The following is a 13,265-nucleotide window of genomic DNA, read 5'->3' on the forward strand; positions in this document are numbered from 1 at the left end:
ATGGACTCTCTAGTTGTGGCATGTGGGCTCAGTAGTTGCAGCACATGGGCTTAGTTGCCTTGAGGCATGTGGCATCTTAGTTCCCTGCCCAGGGATCGAACCCACATCTCCTGCATTGGAAGGCAGATTCTTAACCACTGGACCACCAGGGAAGTCCCTATTCTTAATTTTTTTTGAAGAACCTCCATACTGTTTTCCATAGTGGCTATACCAATTTACATTCCCACCAACAGTGCACAGAAGTCCCTTTTTTTCCACATCCTCGCCAGTGCTTTTTATTTCTTGTCTTTTTATTAATAGCCATTTTAACAGGTGTGAGGTGATAGTTTCATATGATTTTGATTTGCATTTCCCTAATAACTAATGATGTTTAACATCTTTTTTTTTTTTTTTTAAATTTATTTACTTTACAAGCAAATTCAGAATTCTACAAGCAAATTCTAGTACTTAAATCTCAGATCACTGCTTACTCTGTGACTTGGCTCAATCTCTTTTTTCAGAGCACAGGCTCCAGACGTGCAGGCTCAGTGGCCATGGCTCACGGGCCCAGCCACTCCACAGCATGTGGGATCTTCCCAGACCAGGGCACGAACCCTTGTCCCCTGCATAGGCAGGCAGACTCTCAACCACTGCACCACCAGGGAAGCCCTGTTTAACATCTTTTCCTGTGTCTGTCTACATGTCTTCTTTGGAAAAACGTCTATTCAGGTTCTTTGCCCATTTTTAATCAGGTTGTTTTGTTGTTGTTGTTGAGTTGTATAGATTCTTTACATATTTTGGATATTAACCCCGTATTGGATATATGACTTGCAAGTAGCTTCTCCTATTTAGTAGGTGATCTTTTCATTTTTTTGATGGTTTCCTTTGCTGTGCAGAAGCTTTAGTTTGATGTAGTTGCTTTTGTTTCCATTGCCTGAGGAGACATATCAGGAAAGATACTGCTAAGTCCAATGTCAAAGAGTGTACTGTGTATGTTTTCTCGAGGAGTTTTATAGTTTCAGGTCTTACATTCAAGTCTTTAGTCCATGTTGAGTTACTTTTTGTGTATGGTGTAAGATGGTGGTCTAGTTTCATTCCTTTGCAGGTGCTTTTCCCGTGCGGTGGTGGTTTCCCAACACCATTTATGGAGGAGATTGTTTTTTCTCCATGGTATGTTTTCTGCTCCATTGTCATAAATTAATTGTTCATATGTGTGTGGGTTTATTTCTCGGCTCTCAATTTTGTTGCATTGATCTTTATATCTGTTTTTCTGCCAATACCATGCTGTTTTGATTACTGTAGACTTGTAGTCAAATTTGAAATTAGGGAGTGTGATACCTCCAGCTTTGTTCCTTTTTCTGAGGATTGCTTTGAGCATTTGGGTCTTTTGTGCTTTCATATAAGTTTTAGCATTGCTTCTTCTATTTCAGTGAAAAATGCCATTAGTATTTTTATAGAGATTCCATTGAATCTATAGATTACTTTAGGTAATACGGACATTTTAACAATGTTAATTCTTCCAGTCCATAAGTACAGACTATCTTTCCATTTCTTTGGGTCTTCTTCCATTTCTTTCAACTGTGTCTTATAATTTTCAGTGTATAGCTCTTTCACCTCCTTGGTTAAATTTATTCCTAGGTATTTTATTCTTTTTGATGCAGTTGTAAATGGGATTGTTTCCTTAATTTCTTTTTCTGATCATTCATTATTAGTGCATAGAAATGCAGCTGCTTTTTGTATAGCGATTTTGTATCCTGCAACTTTACGGAAATCGTTTTTCGTTGGAGTCTTTAGGATTTTCTATATATAGCATCATGTTATCTGCAAAGAGAGACAGTTTTACTTCTTCCTTTCTGACTTGGATGTCTTTTATTTCTATTTCTTGCCTAATTGCTCCAACTAGGACTTCCAGTACTATGTTGAGTAAAAGTGATGAGAGTGGGCATCCTTGTCTTGCTCCTGATCTTAAGAGGAAAAGCTTTTAGCTTTTCACCATTGAGTCACTGAGTATGATGTTGGCTGTGGGTTTGTTGTATATGGCCTTTATTATGTTGAGGTACATTCCTTCTGTATCCCTTTTGTTGATAGTTTTTATCATAAGGGGGTAGTGAATCTTATCAAATGCTTTTTTTTTTTTTAAGGAAAATCATTTATTTTTTTACACTAGAAATAATGTACTTTAAGCTGAGGAAATTCTACATTATAAAATGATATAGTTTGTTGTAGAAAAAAAATAAGAGTAGTGGGTAGGGGTCTTGGTTTTCATATACTTTCCTGTTACAGATGAGAAAATCTAAGTTCACAGAGACCAAGCAAAATTCCTAAGGCCGTAAAGGAAGTTGATTACAGAATGATTACCAAAAACCGAGGTTTCTGAGTCCAGGTCAGTTACTTAACCAACATGGCCTTGGATGCATTTGGTCATTTTTTTCCAAAACACTGGTTTGTTTAATGGGGCAAAAATGAATCAGTTGTTAGGCCAAGGGAGCCACTCAAATTTGAGAGATTTATACACTCTTATGAGGTTATAAATTCCAAGTCTATGTAAGGTAAATGAGGAAACTGAAGGCTATACAAGTAATTCAGACATAGTCACTCAGGAAGATAAGGACTGATGTAGAGATAGAAACAAGTTCTGCTTCCTGACCTATTACCCTTCATAGGAAGCTTTTTTTCTTTTGAATTTATTTTTTTATACAGCAGGTTCTTATTAGTTATCCATTTTATACATATCAGCGTATATGTATCAATCCCAATATATTGCATATATTGAGATGATCACAATTTTTATTCTTCATGTTGTTAACAAAGTGTATCTCATTGATTGACTTGTGGATGTTGAACCATCCTTGCATCCCTAGATTAATTCCCACTTGATCATGGCATATCACCCCTTTCATGTATTGTTGAATTTGGTTTGCTAATATTTTGTTGAGGATTTTTACATCTGAATTCATCAGGTATACTGGCCTGTAATTTTCTTTTTGTGTAATGTCCTTGTCTGGTTTTGGTATCAGGGTAATGCTGGCTTCGTAAAATGAGTTTGGAAGTGTTCTCTCCTCTTGTATTTTTTAGAAAAGTTTGATAAGGATTGGTTTTAATTCTCTGAATGTTTCATGGAATAAAATAGTGAAATTATCTGGTCCTGGACTTTTGTTTGTTGCGACACTTTTTTTTTTTAATATCCCATTGCTCGTTTTATTTATTTATCTATTTATTTATGGCTGTGATGGGTCTTTGTTTCTGCACACAGGCTTTCTCTAGTTGTGGCAAGTGGGGGCTACTCTTCGTTGTGGTGTGTGGGCTTCTCAATGTGGTGGCTTCTCTTGTGGAGCACAGGCTCTAGGCATGCAGGCTTCAGTAGTTGTGGCACCTGGGCTCAGTAGTTGTGTCACATGGACTTAGTTGCTCTGTGGCATGTGGGATCCTCCTGGACCAGGGCTTGAACCTGTGTGCCCTGCATTGCCAGGTGGATTCTTAACCACTGTGCCACCAGAGAAGTCCCTTTTGGGTCACTTTGAGTGCTGATTCAATCTCCTTACTGTTCAGATTTCCTATTTCTTCATGATTGAGACTTGGTAGATTGTACTTTTCTAGGAATTTATCCATTTCTTCTAGGTTGTCAAATTTGTTGGCCTAAAATTGTTCATAGCAGTCTCTTACCCTTGTTATTTCTGTGCTATTATTTGGAAATCTCCTTTTTCATTTCTCAGTTTATTTGTTTGAGTCCTTTTTCTTCCTCTGTCTAGCTAAAGCAGTGTTAGGAGCCAGCTCTTAGTTTCATTGATCTTTTACATTGTCTTTTTAGTCTCTATTTCATTTATTTCAAGTACGATCTTTGTTATTTCCTTCCTTACTAACTTGGGGCTTTGTTCTTCTCTTTCTAGTTCTTTTTCTTTGAGGTGTAAAGTTAGGTTGTTTATTTTACCTTTTTGTTGTTTCTTGATGTGGGCATTTATCACTATAAACTTCCCTCTTTGAACTTTTTGCTGTATCCTATAAGTTTTAGTATGTTGTATTTCCATTTTCATTTGTCTCCAGGTAATTTTTATTTCCTTTTTGATTTCTTCTTTGACCTGTTGGTTGTTCAGTTTGTCAGTCTTTGTTGATTTATTAATTTTCTGAGCTGTTTATTTTCTCACAAAAATTTCTATATCCCATTTTCCTTCTCAAGTTACTACGCAGGTTACATTGTTCCTTGTTTAGTTTTTTTGAAGAGTTAGTACTTGGTACTTTACTTCTTTACTTTACAATCATTATTCAAGCTGTTTCATCATACGTTCAGCTACTTTTTTGAAGCTCATTAGTGGATTTAGAGCGGCAGTTAGTTGTAGTGAAAAGAGTTCAGAATTTGGAGTTAGGATTAAAAGGTTAAAGTGCCTGTTTTTGTCACTTACTCAACATACAACTCTAGAAAAATTATATATTTTTGCTACTCAAAATGTAGTCTGAGGATCAGTAGTATTGGGCATTATCAGGGAGCTTGTTAGAAATGCAGAATTTCAGATCCCACCCCAGGCCTACTCACTCAGTCAGAATCTGCAAGTTAATAAGATCCCTACAAAGAAAAGCACTGTTATATCATTATCTTTGAAACTTAATGTAAAGTAGAGACAATACTTGCTGTATATATTAATCATCTTATCACTATCTGACATAGCGTATGTTTTAGTAATTTGTTTATTGTCTGCTTCTTCCTATTAGAATGTAAGCTCTGTGAGGGAGAATTAGAATGTAAGTTTTGTCTGTTTGCTTATTGCTCTATTTTCTATATCTAGAACAGTGACTAGCACATAGTAAACATTCATTTTTTTGAATCAGCAAATGAATGTCAAATCTTGTAATTTTGATTGCAGTCATTTACTTTTCACTGCTATTTAGAGCTACTTTCATTTAGTATTAGATAGTACAAATATAGAACGTTTCCAGTGTTGCAGAAAGTTCTTTTAGATAGTACTGCTTACGACGCTTTTGCATTCCCTTCCACCCAGATTCAAGAGAATCTGTATTTCTGCAGTACAGTTCTGATCAAATCTGTCAATAGCTCCCCATGCCATGTAGAATTAATTTCAAACTCCTTAGTGTAACCTTTAGAGTCTTTACAGTTTCATTTAATTAAAAATACATATTTTATTCAGGGTGTATGTATTAGGAGAGTCAGTTAAATCCACTGCATGCATAGCATCCATCTGGACTATATTACTTTGCCCTCATATGACTTAGGGGAAAGGGGATTTCATGAAAATAAGCTGATGATCCTTTGCTATGCCTTGGAGTAAAGTATTTTGTCTCTGATTGAGGAGTCTTATGTCTTCTGAAAACATACATGACACAATAACAGGCTAACTTATTAGCTTAGGGGGAAATCAAATCCCATACTAGATAGGATTTTTCCATCACTCTGAAAATTCTTTAAAATCTAAATTTTAAGATCCACATAATATTCCATAAAATATATATACTGCTATTTAAAAACATTACCCTCTTGTTGAATAATTATTTCCACATTAGTCTGCTCTTATAAATCACTTTGTAATTAATATCTTTATGTATAAATCTTTATTTCTTCTGATGAGTATTTCTTTAGGGATCCTTTCTGGAAGCATAAAGGCCAAAGGAAGGAAAGCTCGCTTTCTTTTAGAGCATAAAAGGAATCTTTTTAATTCAAAAAATATATATAATATCAACAATATTAACAAATCTCTTTTTCTTTAGGGGATACGTCCAAAGGAGACATAGCTGAAATTCCTCAATCCACCTTGAAACCAGGCATCACTGCCACTCCTGAAGATTCAGACACTGTATCTCATTTATCCTTGTCCCCTGAGGACTTTTCTCAGTTGGCTGGAAGTTGGCCTCAAGTGAAGAATATTGGTCAACATACTGATACTCTCAACCAACAGACATTAGCAGACAGTCGTCTAACTGAAGAGGCTCTAAAAGTTTCAGCTGTTCCTGGGCTAGCTGACCAGAAGACTGAGATAGCAACAGTGCCCTCTAGTTCCTACTCACAAAGAGGGAAGCCAAATATTTTCTACCCACAGGGCTTGCCAGATGGTTATCTAACTGAAGAGACTTTAAAAGTTGCAGCTGTTCCTGGACTTGGTGACCAGAAGACAAGTATATCTACAGTCCCTCCAAGTTTCTGCTCACTTGGAGAGAAGCACGGTATTTTCTACCCACAGGCATTGCCAGACGGTCATCAAACTGAAGAGGGTCTGAATATTTCAGTTCTTCTTGGACTAGCTGATCTAAAGACTGGAAAACCAACAGTACCGGCTAGTTCCTACTCAGTTGGAGAGGAGCCTGGTATTTTCTACCAACAGGCCTTGCCAGGCAGTCATCTACCAGAAGAGGCTCTGAAAGTTTCACCTTCTCCTAGACCAGTTGATGAAAAGACTGGGTTGCCTACTGCATCCTCTACCTCTTACTCACATGGAGAGAAGCCTCGTATTTTCTATCAACAGACATTGCCAGAAAGTCATCTAACTGAACAGGCGCTGAAAGTTTCAGCTGCTTCTGGATCCCCTGAACAGAAGACTGGGATTCCCGTAGTAACTTCTACTTCTTACTCACATAGAGAGAAGCTCAGTATTTTGTGTCAGCAAGAATTGCCAAACAGTCATCTAACTGAACAGGCTCAGAAAGTTTCAGCTGCTCCTGGATTGGCTGAGCAGAAGACTTGGCTTCCTACTGTACCCTCTATATCTTACTCACATAGAGAGAAGCCCAGTATTTTCTACCAGCAAGAGTTGCCAGACAGTCATGTAATTCAAGAGGTTCAACAAGTTTCAGCTGCTCTTGGATTGGCTGAGCGGAAGACTGGGATTCCTACCATACCCTCTACTTCCTATTCACATAGAGAGGAACCTCTTATTTTCTACCAACAAGAGTTGCCAGACAGTTGTCTAACTGAACAGGCTGAGCAAGTTTCAGCTGCTCCTGGATTGGCTGAGCAGAAGACTGGGATATCGACAGTACCCTCTACTTCCTATTCACATAGAGAGAAGCCCAGTATTTTGTACCAACAAGAGTTACCAGTCAGTCATCTAATTCAACAGGTTCAGCAAGTTTCAGCTGCTCCTGGACTGGCTGAGCAGAAGACTGGGATATCGACTGGGGTATCTACTTCTTACTCACATAGAGAAAAGCCCAGTATTTTGTACCAGCAAGAGTTGCCAGACAGTCATCTAACTGAACAAGCTCAGAAAGTTTCACCTGCTCCTGGAACCCCTGAGCAGAAAACTGGGATTCCTATAGTAACTTCTACTTCTTACTCACATAGAGAGAAGCCCAGTATTTTCTACCAACAGGATTTGCCAGATAGTCATCTAACTAAAAAGGCTCAGAAGGTTCCAGCTCTTCCAGGACTAGCTCACCAGAAGAGTGGGACACCGATAGCACCCCCTGCTTTCTACTCACATAGAGGGAAGACTAGTGTTATCTGTCAGCAGGAGTTGCCAGACAGTCATCTAAGTGATCAGACTCAGAAAATTTCAGCTATTCCTGGACTAGTTGACCAGAACACTGGGATACAGACAGTACCCTCTAGTTCCTGCTCGCAGAGGGAGAAGCCCATTACTTTTTACTGGCAGGAGCTGCCAGACAGTCTTCTAACTGAAGAGGCTGTAAAAGTTTCAGCTTTTCCTAGAACAGCTGACCAGAACACTGGGATACCAACAGGGTCGTCTAGGTCCTACTCATTTGGAGAGAAGCCAGGTGATTTTTTCTATCAGCAGGTGTTACCAGATGGTAATCTAAGTGAAGAGGCTCTGAAAGTTTCACCTGCGTCTAGACCAAGTGACCAGAAGACTGGTATACTCTCAGTACCTGCTAGTTCCTACTCACATAGAGAGAAGCCCAGTATTTTCTACCCACAAGCCTTGCCCGGCAGTCATCTATCTGAAGAGGCTCTGAAAGATTCAGCTATTTCTGGACTAGCTGATCAGAAGACTGGGACATCAGAACCTTCTGGTTCCTACTCACATAGAGAGAAATCCAGTGTTTTCTACCAACAGGAGTTGCCAGATAGTCATCTAACTGGAGAGGCTCAGAAAGTTTCAGGTGTTACTGGAACAGGTGACCAGAAGACTGGGATACCTATAGTAACCTCTGCTTCCTACTTACATAAAGAGAAGCCCACTATTTTCTACCAGCAGGCCTTACCAGATAGATATCTTACTGAAGAGGCTCTGAATGTTTCAACTGCTCCCAGACCAACTGACCAGAAGACTGGGATACCTGCAGTACCATCTAGTTCGTATTCATATAAAGAGAAGCCCATCATTTCTTACCAGCAAGAGTTGCCAGATCTTACTCAAGTGGCTTTAAAAGTTTTAGAGGTTCCTGGACCAGCTGACCAGAAGATTGGGATACCAGCAATAATCTCTACTTCTTCCTCATATGGAGAGAAGCCCATCATTTCTTACCAGCAAGAGTTGCCAGATCCTAATGAAGATGCTTTAAAACGTTTAGAACTTCCTGGACAAGCAGACCAGACCACTGGGATGCGAATTGTGCCCCCTACTTCCTATTCACATAGAGAGAGCCCCATCTTTTCTTACCAGAAGGAGTTGCCAGATACTACTGAAGAAACTTTAAAAGTTTTTGCTCTTCCTGGACCAGCTGACCAGAACGCTGAGATACCAACAGGGCCTTCTAGTTCTTACTCACATAAAGAGAAACTCAGGATTTTACCAGATGACCAGAAGGCTGAGTTACTGTCAGCTCCCCTTAGTTCCTGCTCACATAGAGAAAAGCCTAAGACTTCAACTGTGATTGGACCAGACGACCAGAAGACTCCATTACTGACAGGTTTTCCTAATTCTTATTCTCAGAGAGTAAAGCCCAGTATTTTCTTTCAACAGCAGTTGCCAGATAGACATCAGAGTGGAGATATTCTGAAGATTTCACCTGTTCCTGAACCAACTGATGTGAATTCTTGGATACAAATACCTCTTTCTAGTTCCTCTTCACACAGAGAGAAATCTAATATTTTCTACCCAAAGGAATTGCCAGACAAACATCTCACTGAAGATTCATTGAAGGTTTCAACAGTTCCTGGACCAGCTGACCAAAAAACTGTGTTACCAGCAGTTCCTCCTAGTTCCTTTTCACATAGAGAGAAATCAGTTCTTTTCTACCAACAGGATTTGCCAGAAAGACATCTAACTGAAAGTAGCCTGAAGTTCTCAAGTAGTCTTGGGCAAGCTGGTCAGATTACTGGGTTATCAACAGTTCCCCCTAGTACTTATTCACATAGTGAGAAGCACAAACTTGTTTCAGACCATGTCCAAAGGCTGATAGATAATTTGGATTCTTCTAACGCCAGTGTTATCTCAAACAACATGCCTTTAAATTCTCAGGCTGATGGTAGAGTTGTAATAAATAAACCAGAATCTTCAGGTTTTGAAGATGTTGGCTCTAAGGAAATCCAGGATACGGAAAACAGTTCCAAAACTCTTAAAGAGATTCAGACACTTTTAATGGAAGCAGAAAATATAGCACTGAGACGATGCAATTTTCCTGTTCCCCTTGTCCCTTTCACAGATGTTAGTGATATTTCATTTATACAATCTAAGAAGGTGGTTTGCTTCAAAGAACCCCCCACAACTGATGCATCTAATGGTGATTTGTCTCAGAGACAGCCATTCACAGAAGAAAGCCCAAACAACAAGTGCATACAGAAGGATATTAGCACACAGACGAATCTGAAATGCCAGAGAGGCATTGAAAATTGGGAGTTTATTAGTTCAACTACAGTTAGAAGTCCTTTACAGGAAGCAGAAAGCAAAGCCAGAGTGGCATTAGACGAAACCCTTAGGCAATATAAAGCAGCCAGATCTGTAATGAGATCTGACCCTGAAGGGTATAGTAGAACCATTGAGAATAAGATTGTTATTCCTATGATGACTGTCATTAAAAGTGATTCAAGCAGTGATGCAAGTTCCTGCTCATGGGACAGTAATTCCTTGGAGTCAGTTTCTGATGTGCTTCTAAACTTTCCATATTCTTCACCCAAGACAAGCATGACAGATAGCAAAGAGGAAGAGGGTGTGTTAGAGAGTGACGATGGTGGTGGTAGCAGTGTAGATTCACTGGCTGCACATGTGAAAAACCTTCTGAAATGTGAATCCTCATTGAACCATGCTAAACAAATACTCAGAAATGCAGAGGAGGAGGAATCTCGGGTACGGGCACGAGGTAGGAAAAGATAATTTGTTAAAAAGGCAGGGCAAACTCATAAACATTATAGTTTAATAATTTGCTTAAAGTTAAGTGTTGGAGCTCTAAATTAATTTTCTTGCAGAACTGTTAGATGATTACATTTTCTACCAGCAACCCAGAATAAACTCATTTAACCAATAATGAAGTCACAGTATTAATAGTACTAGTTTAAGGTCTTAAGGAAAAGTAAGTTCTGATGTCTGAAGAAAAGGGGAGATAAAACTTGGGTTTCCAAACTCCTAAAGCTTGGATGTTTTCCTGATCTTTTCATTGCACTGTCCTTATTTCGGAGGCAGTAAAAAACTTCAATTTGTGCTTCTCTAAGTCACTCTGTATCGTCAAACTACATATATTTTCTATCCACTTTTCTAATAAAATTCTTAAAGCAGATCTTAGATAGACGTCAGAAAAAACCAAATCAAGGTATTTCACACTAGAACTTGGGCTAGAGTTAAATTTCATTCATCTCTAATTGTAGAATTCCATTAAAAAAAAGAAAAAAAGTCTTTAAGACAACATGGTGAATAAACTTGGAAGGCAACTTATAAGCAGTTCAGGCCTACTTGGAAATCTTCTCTTGAGATTAACTTCCTGCACCATTCCTTCTATCACTTATGCATATTTTGATTCTCCAAAAACTTCAAGTTCTATTTATTCTTTTAAAATATTAACTATCATGGAAGTGGCAGTGACTGTAGCAGGAGCTAATTGGGGAGACAAAGGGACTCTTTTGGTTGGAAGGAAGATGAAGATAAAATGGCTGAATACCATATTTAAAGTGGTCTCTTCGGAGAAATGTCTGTAGAATGTTTTTTTAAAAACTCTGACTTTTCAGTGAAATTATGTGTCTCAAGAACTTCTAATAGTTTGTCATAAAATTGAGAGTACACACTGTTTAGTAAGCACTGTGGTAGGGCATTAAATTGCATATATTGATGATCTTCTGTGCTCTTATAGTCACTGATACTTTTGCATTGTATGATCTTAAATGTTTTTATGCTTTTCTCTCCAGCCTGGAATCTGAAGTTTAATATGGCTCATGAGTGTGGCTACTCCATTTCAGAAATAAATGAAGATGACAGGAGAAAAGTAGAAGAGCTCAAAGCAAAGTTGTGTGGTCATGGGAGAACAACTGACTTGCCCAAGGTATAAAAGAAATATAGAAATTAAGAGAGAAAATGTGACAGAAAGGGTGTGAAATTTGGATCTCTTTACTGGGGCATTGATGACTCCAGCTGAGTCACTGATAGTCTTTGGCTGAAGTGTTAGGAGTCTTAAGTCTTCAAAAGTTAAGATTTAAGGATTAGGTTCTATAGGTTTTGATTAATTCTAAATTAACCTATTAAAATTTTTTGTCTTAGAAAAATAAGAATGGATTTGCTTGTTTTATCAATATATTCTTATCACTTTTATTTTTTCTTGAGGGTGGTATCTTGAGATGCAGATGCAGTCCAGCTATTTTCAGATGTATATTCTCTGCTTAAGAACACACAGCTATAATAGCTTATGTATAAATGACTTTCTTTTTAATAGTACTCATTTTCCATCTATAGTGAACTATTTCATGCATAGAAAAGAATATATATGAAGCGTGTATAAAGAGAAAGTAGAAATAATTCCTGTTTATTGGCCATCCAGCTTGAGAAGTAGAATGTTACCAAATATCACTGAATTACTGTGTGTTCTCTTCCCCAGTTATATCACTCTAACTTCCTATCCTGACATGTATTGGTTTTTTTGCTGCTCAGTATGGTTTTGAACTATATAACAGATGGAATAAAGATGTTATATATTAAGATGTTATATATTCTTCTGAGAATTGCAATTTTAATACAGTCTTTGGCTTCTGAGGTTCTTCTAGATAGATATACATAGTTTTAATTTATTCCTTTTTATTGCTGTAAGTATTCCAGTGTATGAATATATCATAGTTTATCCATTCTCTTGTGCATGGGGCATTTGGTCTGCTATTATGAACAATAATGGGGTATAATGATACCTATCTTACAGGATTTTGCTATGGCTTACATGAGATAATGCCTATAAAAGTGCTTATTAGAGTGTGTGATATTGCTCAATAATTGGCAGCTGTTATTATTAATTCCATAAAATTGATATAGCTATCAGATATGTACACTTAATGGCGTAATTCATACAGTTTCTTAGAAAATTGTCAGTGATATAATTATTTGACTTATCAATTTTGGAAACGTTTTTTGAAAGTATAAATTAGATGGATTTTAGTTTTATATATATGCTTGTGAAAAACAAAATTAACAGATAATAAAATGGATAAGTAGTTGTTCTAGCACCCTTTTTTTAAAAGCACATGTTTTCCCCAGTGATTGGCCTGCCTTCCTTCCTTCTTTCCTTCCTTCGGAATTTTTTATTATGGTAAGATAACATGGGATCTACACTCTTAACAAATTCTTAAATGCAGAATACAGCATTAACTATAGGTTTTTCTTTTGCGGTACACGGGCCTCTCACTGTTGTGGCCTCTCCTGTTGCGGAGCACAGGCTCTGGACACGCAGGCTAAACGGCCACAGTTCACGGGCCTAGCTGCTCCGCCGCATGTGGGATCTTCCTGGACCAGGGCACGAACCCGTGTCCCCTGCATCGGCAGGCGGACTCTCAACCACTGCGCCACCAGGGAAGCCCTAGGTTTTATAGTTGATGTTGTATAGCAGATTTTTTGACTCTGCTGGTAATTTTTCTAAATATTCTTCTGTGAACACATAACAAAAGTCAAGTTGTCTTTTCTGACTATTAAGCTATTTGCTATTCATTTTCCTCAGAATGAAGTGTACAAGTGGATATACTAAATTACCTTTTCAAAAGTTGAAGTACAAGTATAATTGACTATGTTAGTTTCAGCTTCACAGCTTAGTGATTTGATATTTCTAACATTACAAAATGATCACCAAGATAAGTCTAGTTATCATCTGTCATGATACAAAGTTTTTACACTAGTATTGACTATATTCCCCCACGTTGTACATTTCATCCCCATGACTCATTTTTTTTTGTTTATCATAGTCTTCACCTATTTCAGTCT

General features: G+C 37.9%; 1 protein-coding gene across 2 annotated transcripts in view; it reads left to right on the plus strand.

Annotated features, from left to right (window-relative positions):
* The window catches only part of ALMS1 (ALMS1 centrosome and basal body associated protein), a 247,530-nt gene that overhangs the window by 60,504 nt on the left and 173,761 nt on the right, over positions 1–13,265 (plus strand). For both annotated transcript variants that reach the window (XM_032652290.1, XM_032652291.1), the window contains 2 exons: positions 5,695–10,182; positions 11,219–11,352. In XM_032652290.1, coding sequence (XP_032508181.1) covers positions 5,695–10,182; positions 11,219–11,352 — 4,622 coding nt within the window. The remainder of the gene's footprint in view (positions 1–5,694; positions 10,183–11,218; positions 11,353–13,265) is intronic.

Source organism: Phocoena sinus, chromosome 13, assembly GCF_008692025.1.
Source record: "Phocoena sinus isolate mPhoSin1 chromosome 13, mPhoSin1.pri, whole genome shotgun sequence".
NCBI classification, from domain to species: domain Eukaryota; kingdom Metazoa; phylum Chordata; class Mammalia; order Artiodactyla; family Phocoenidae; genus Phocoena; species Phocoena sinus.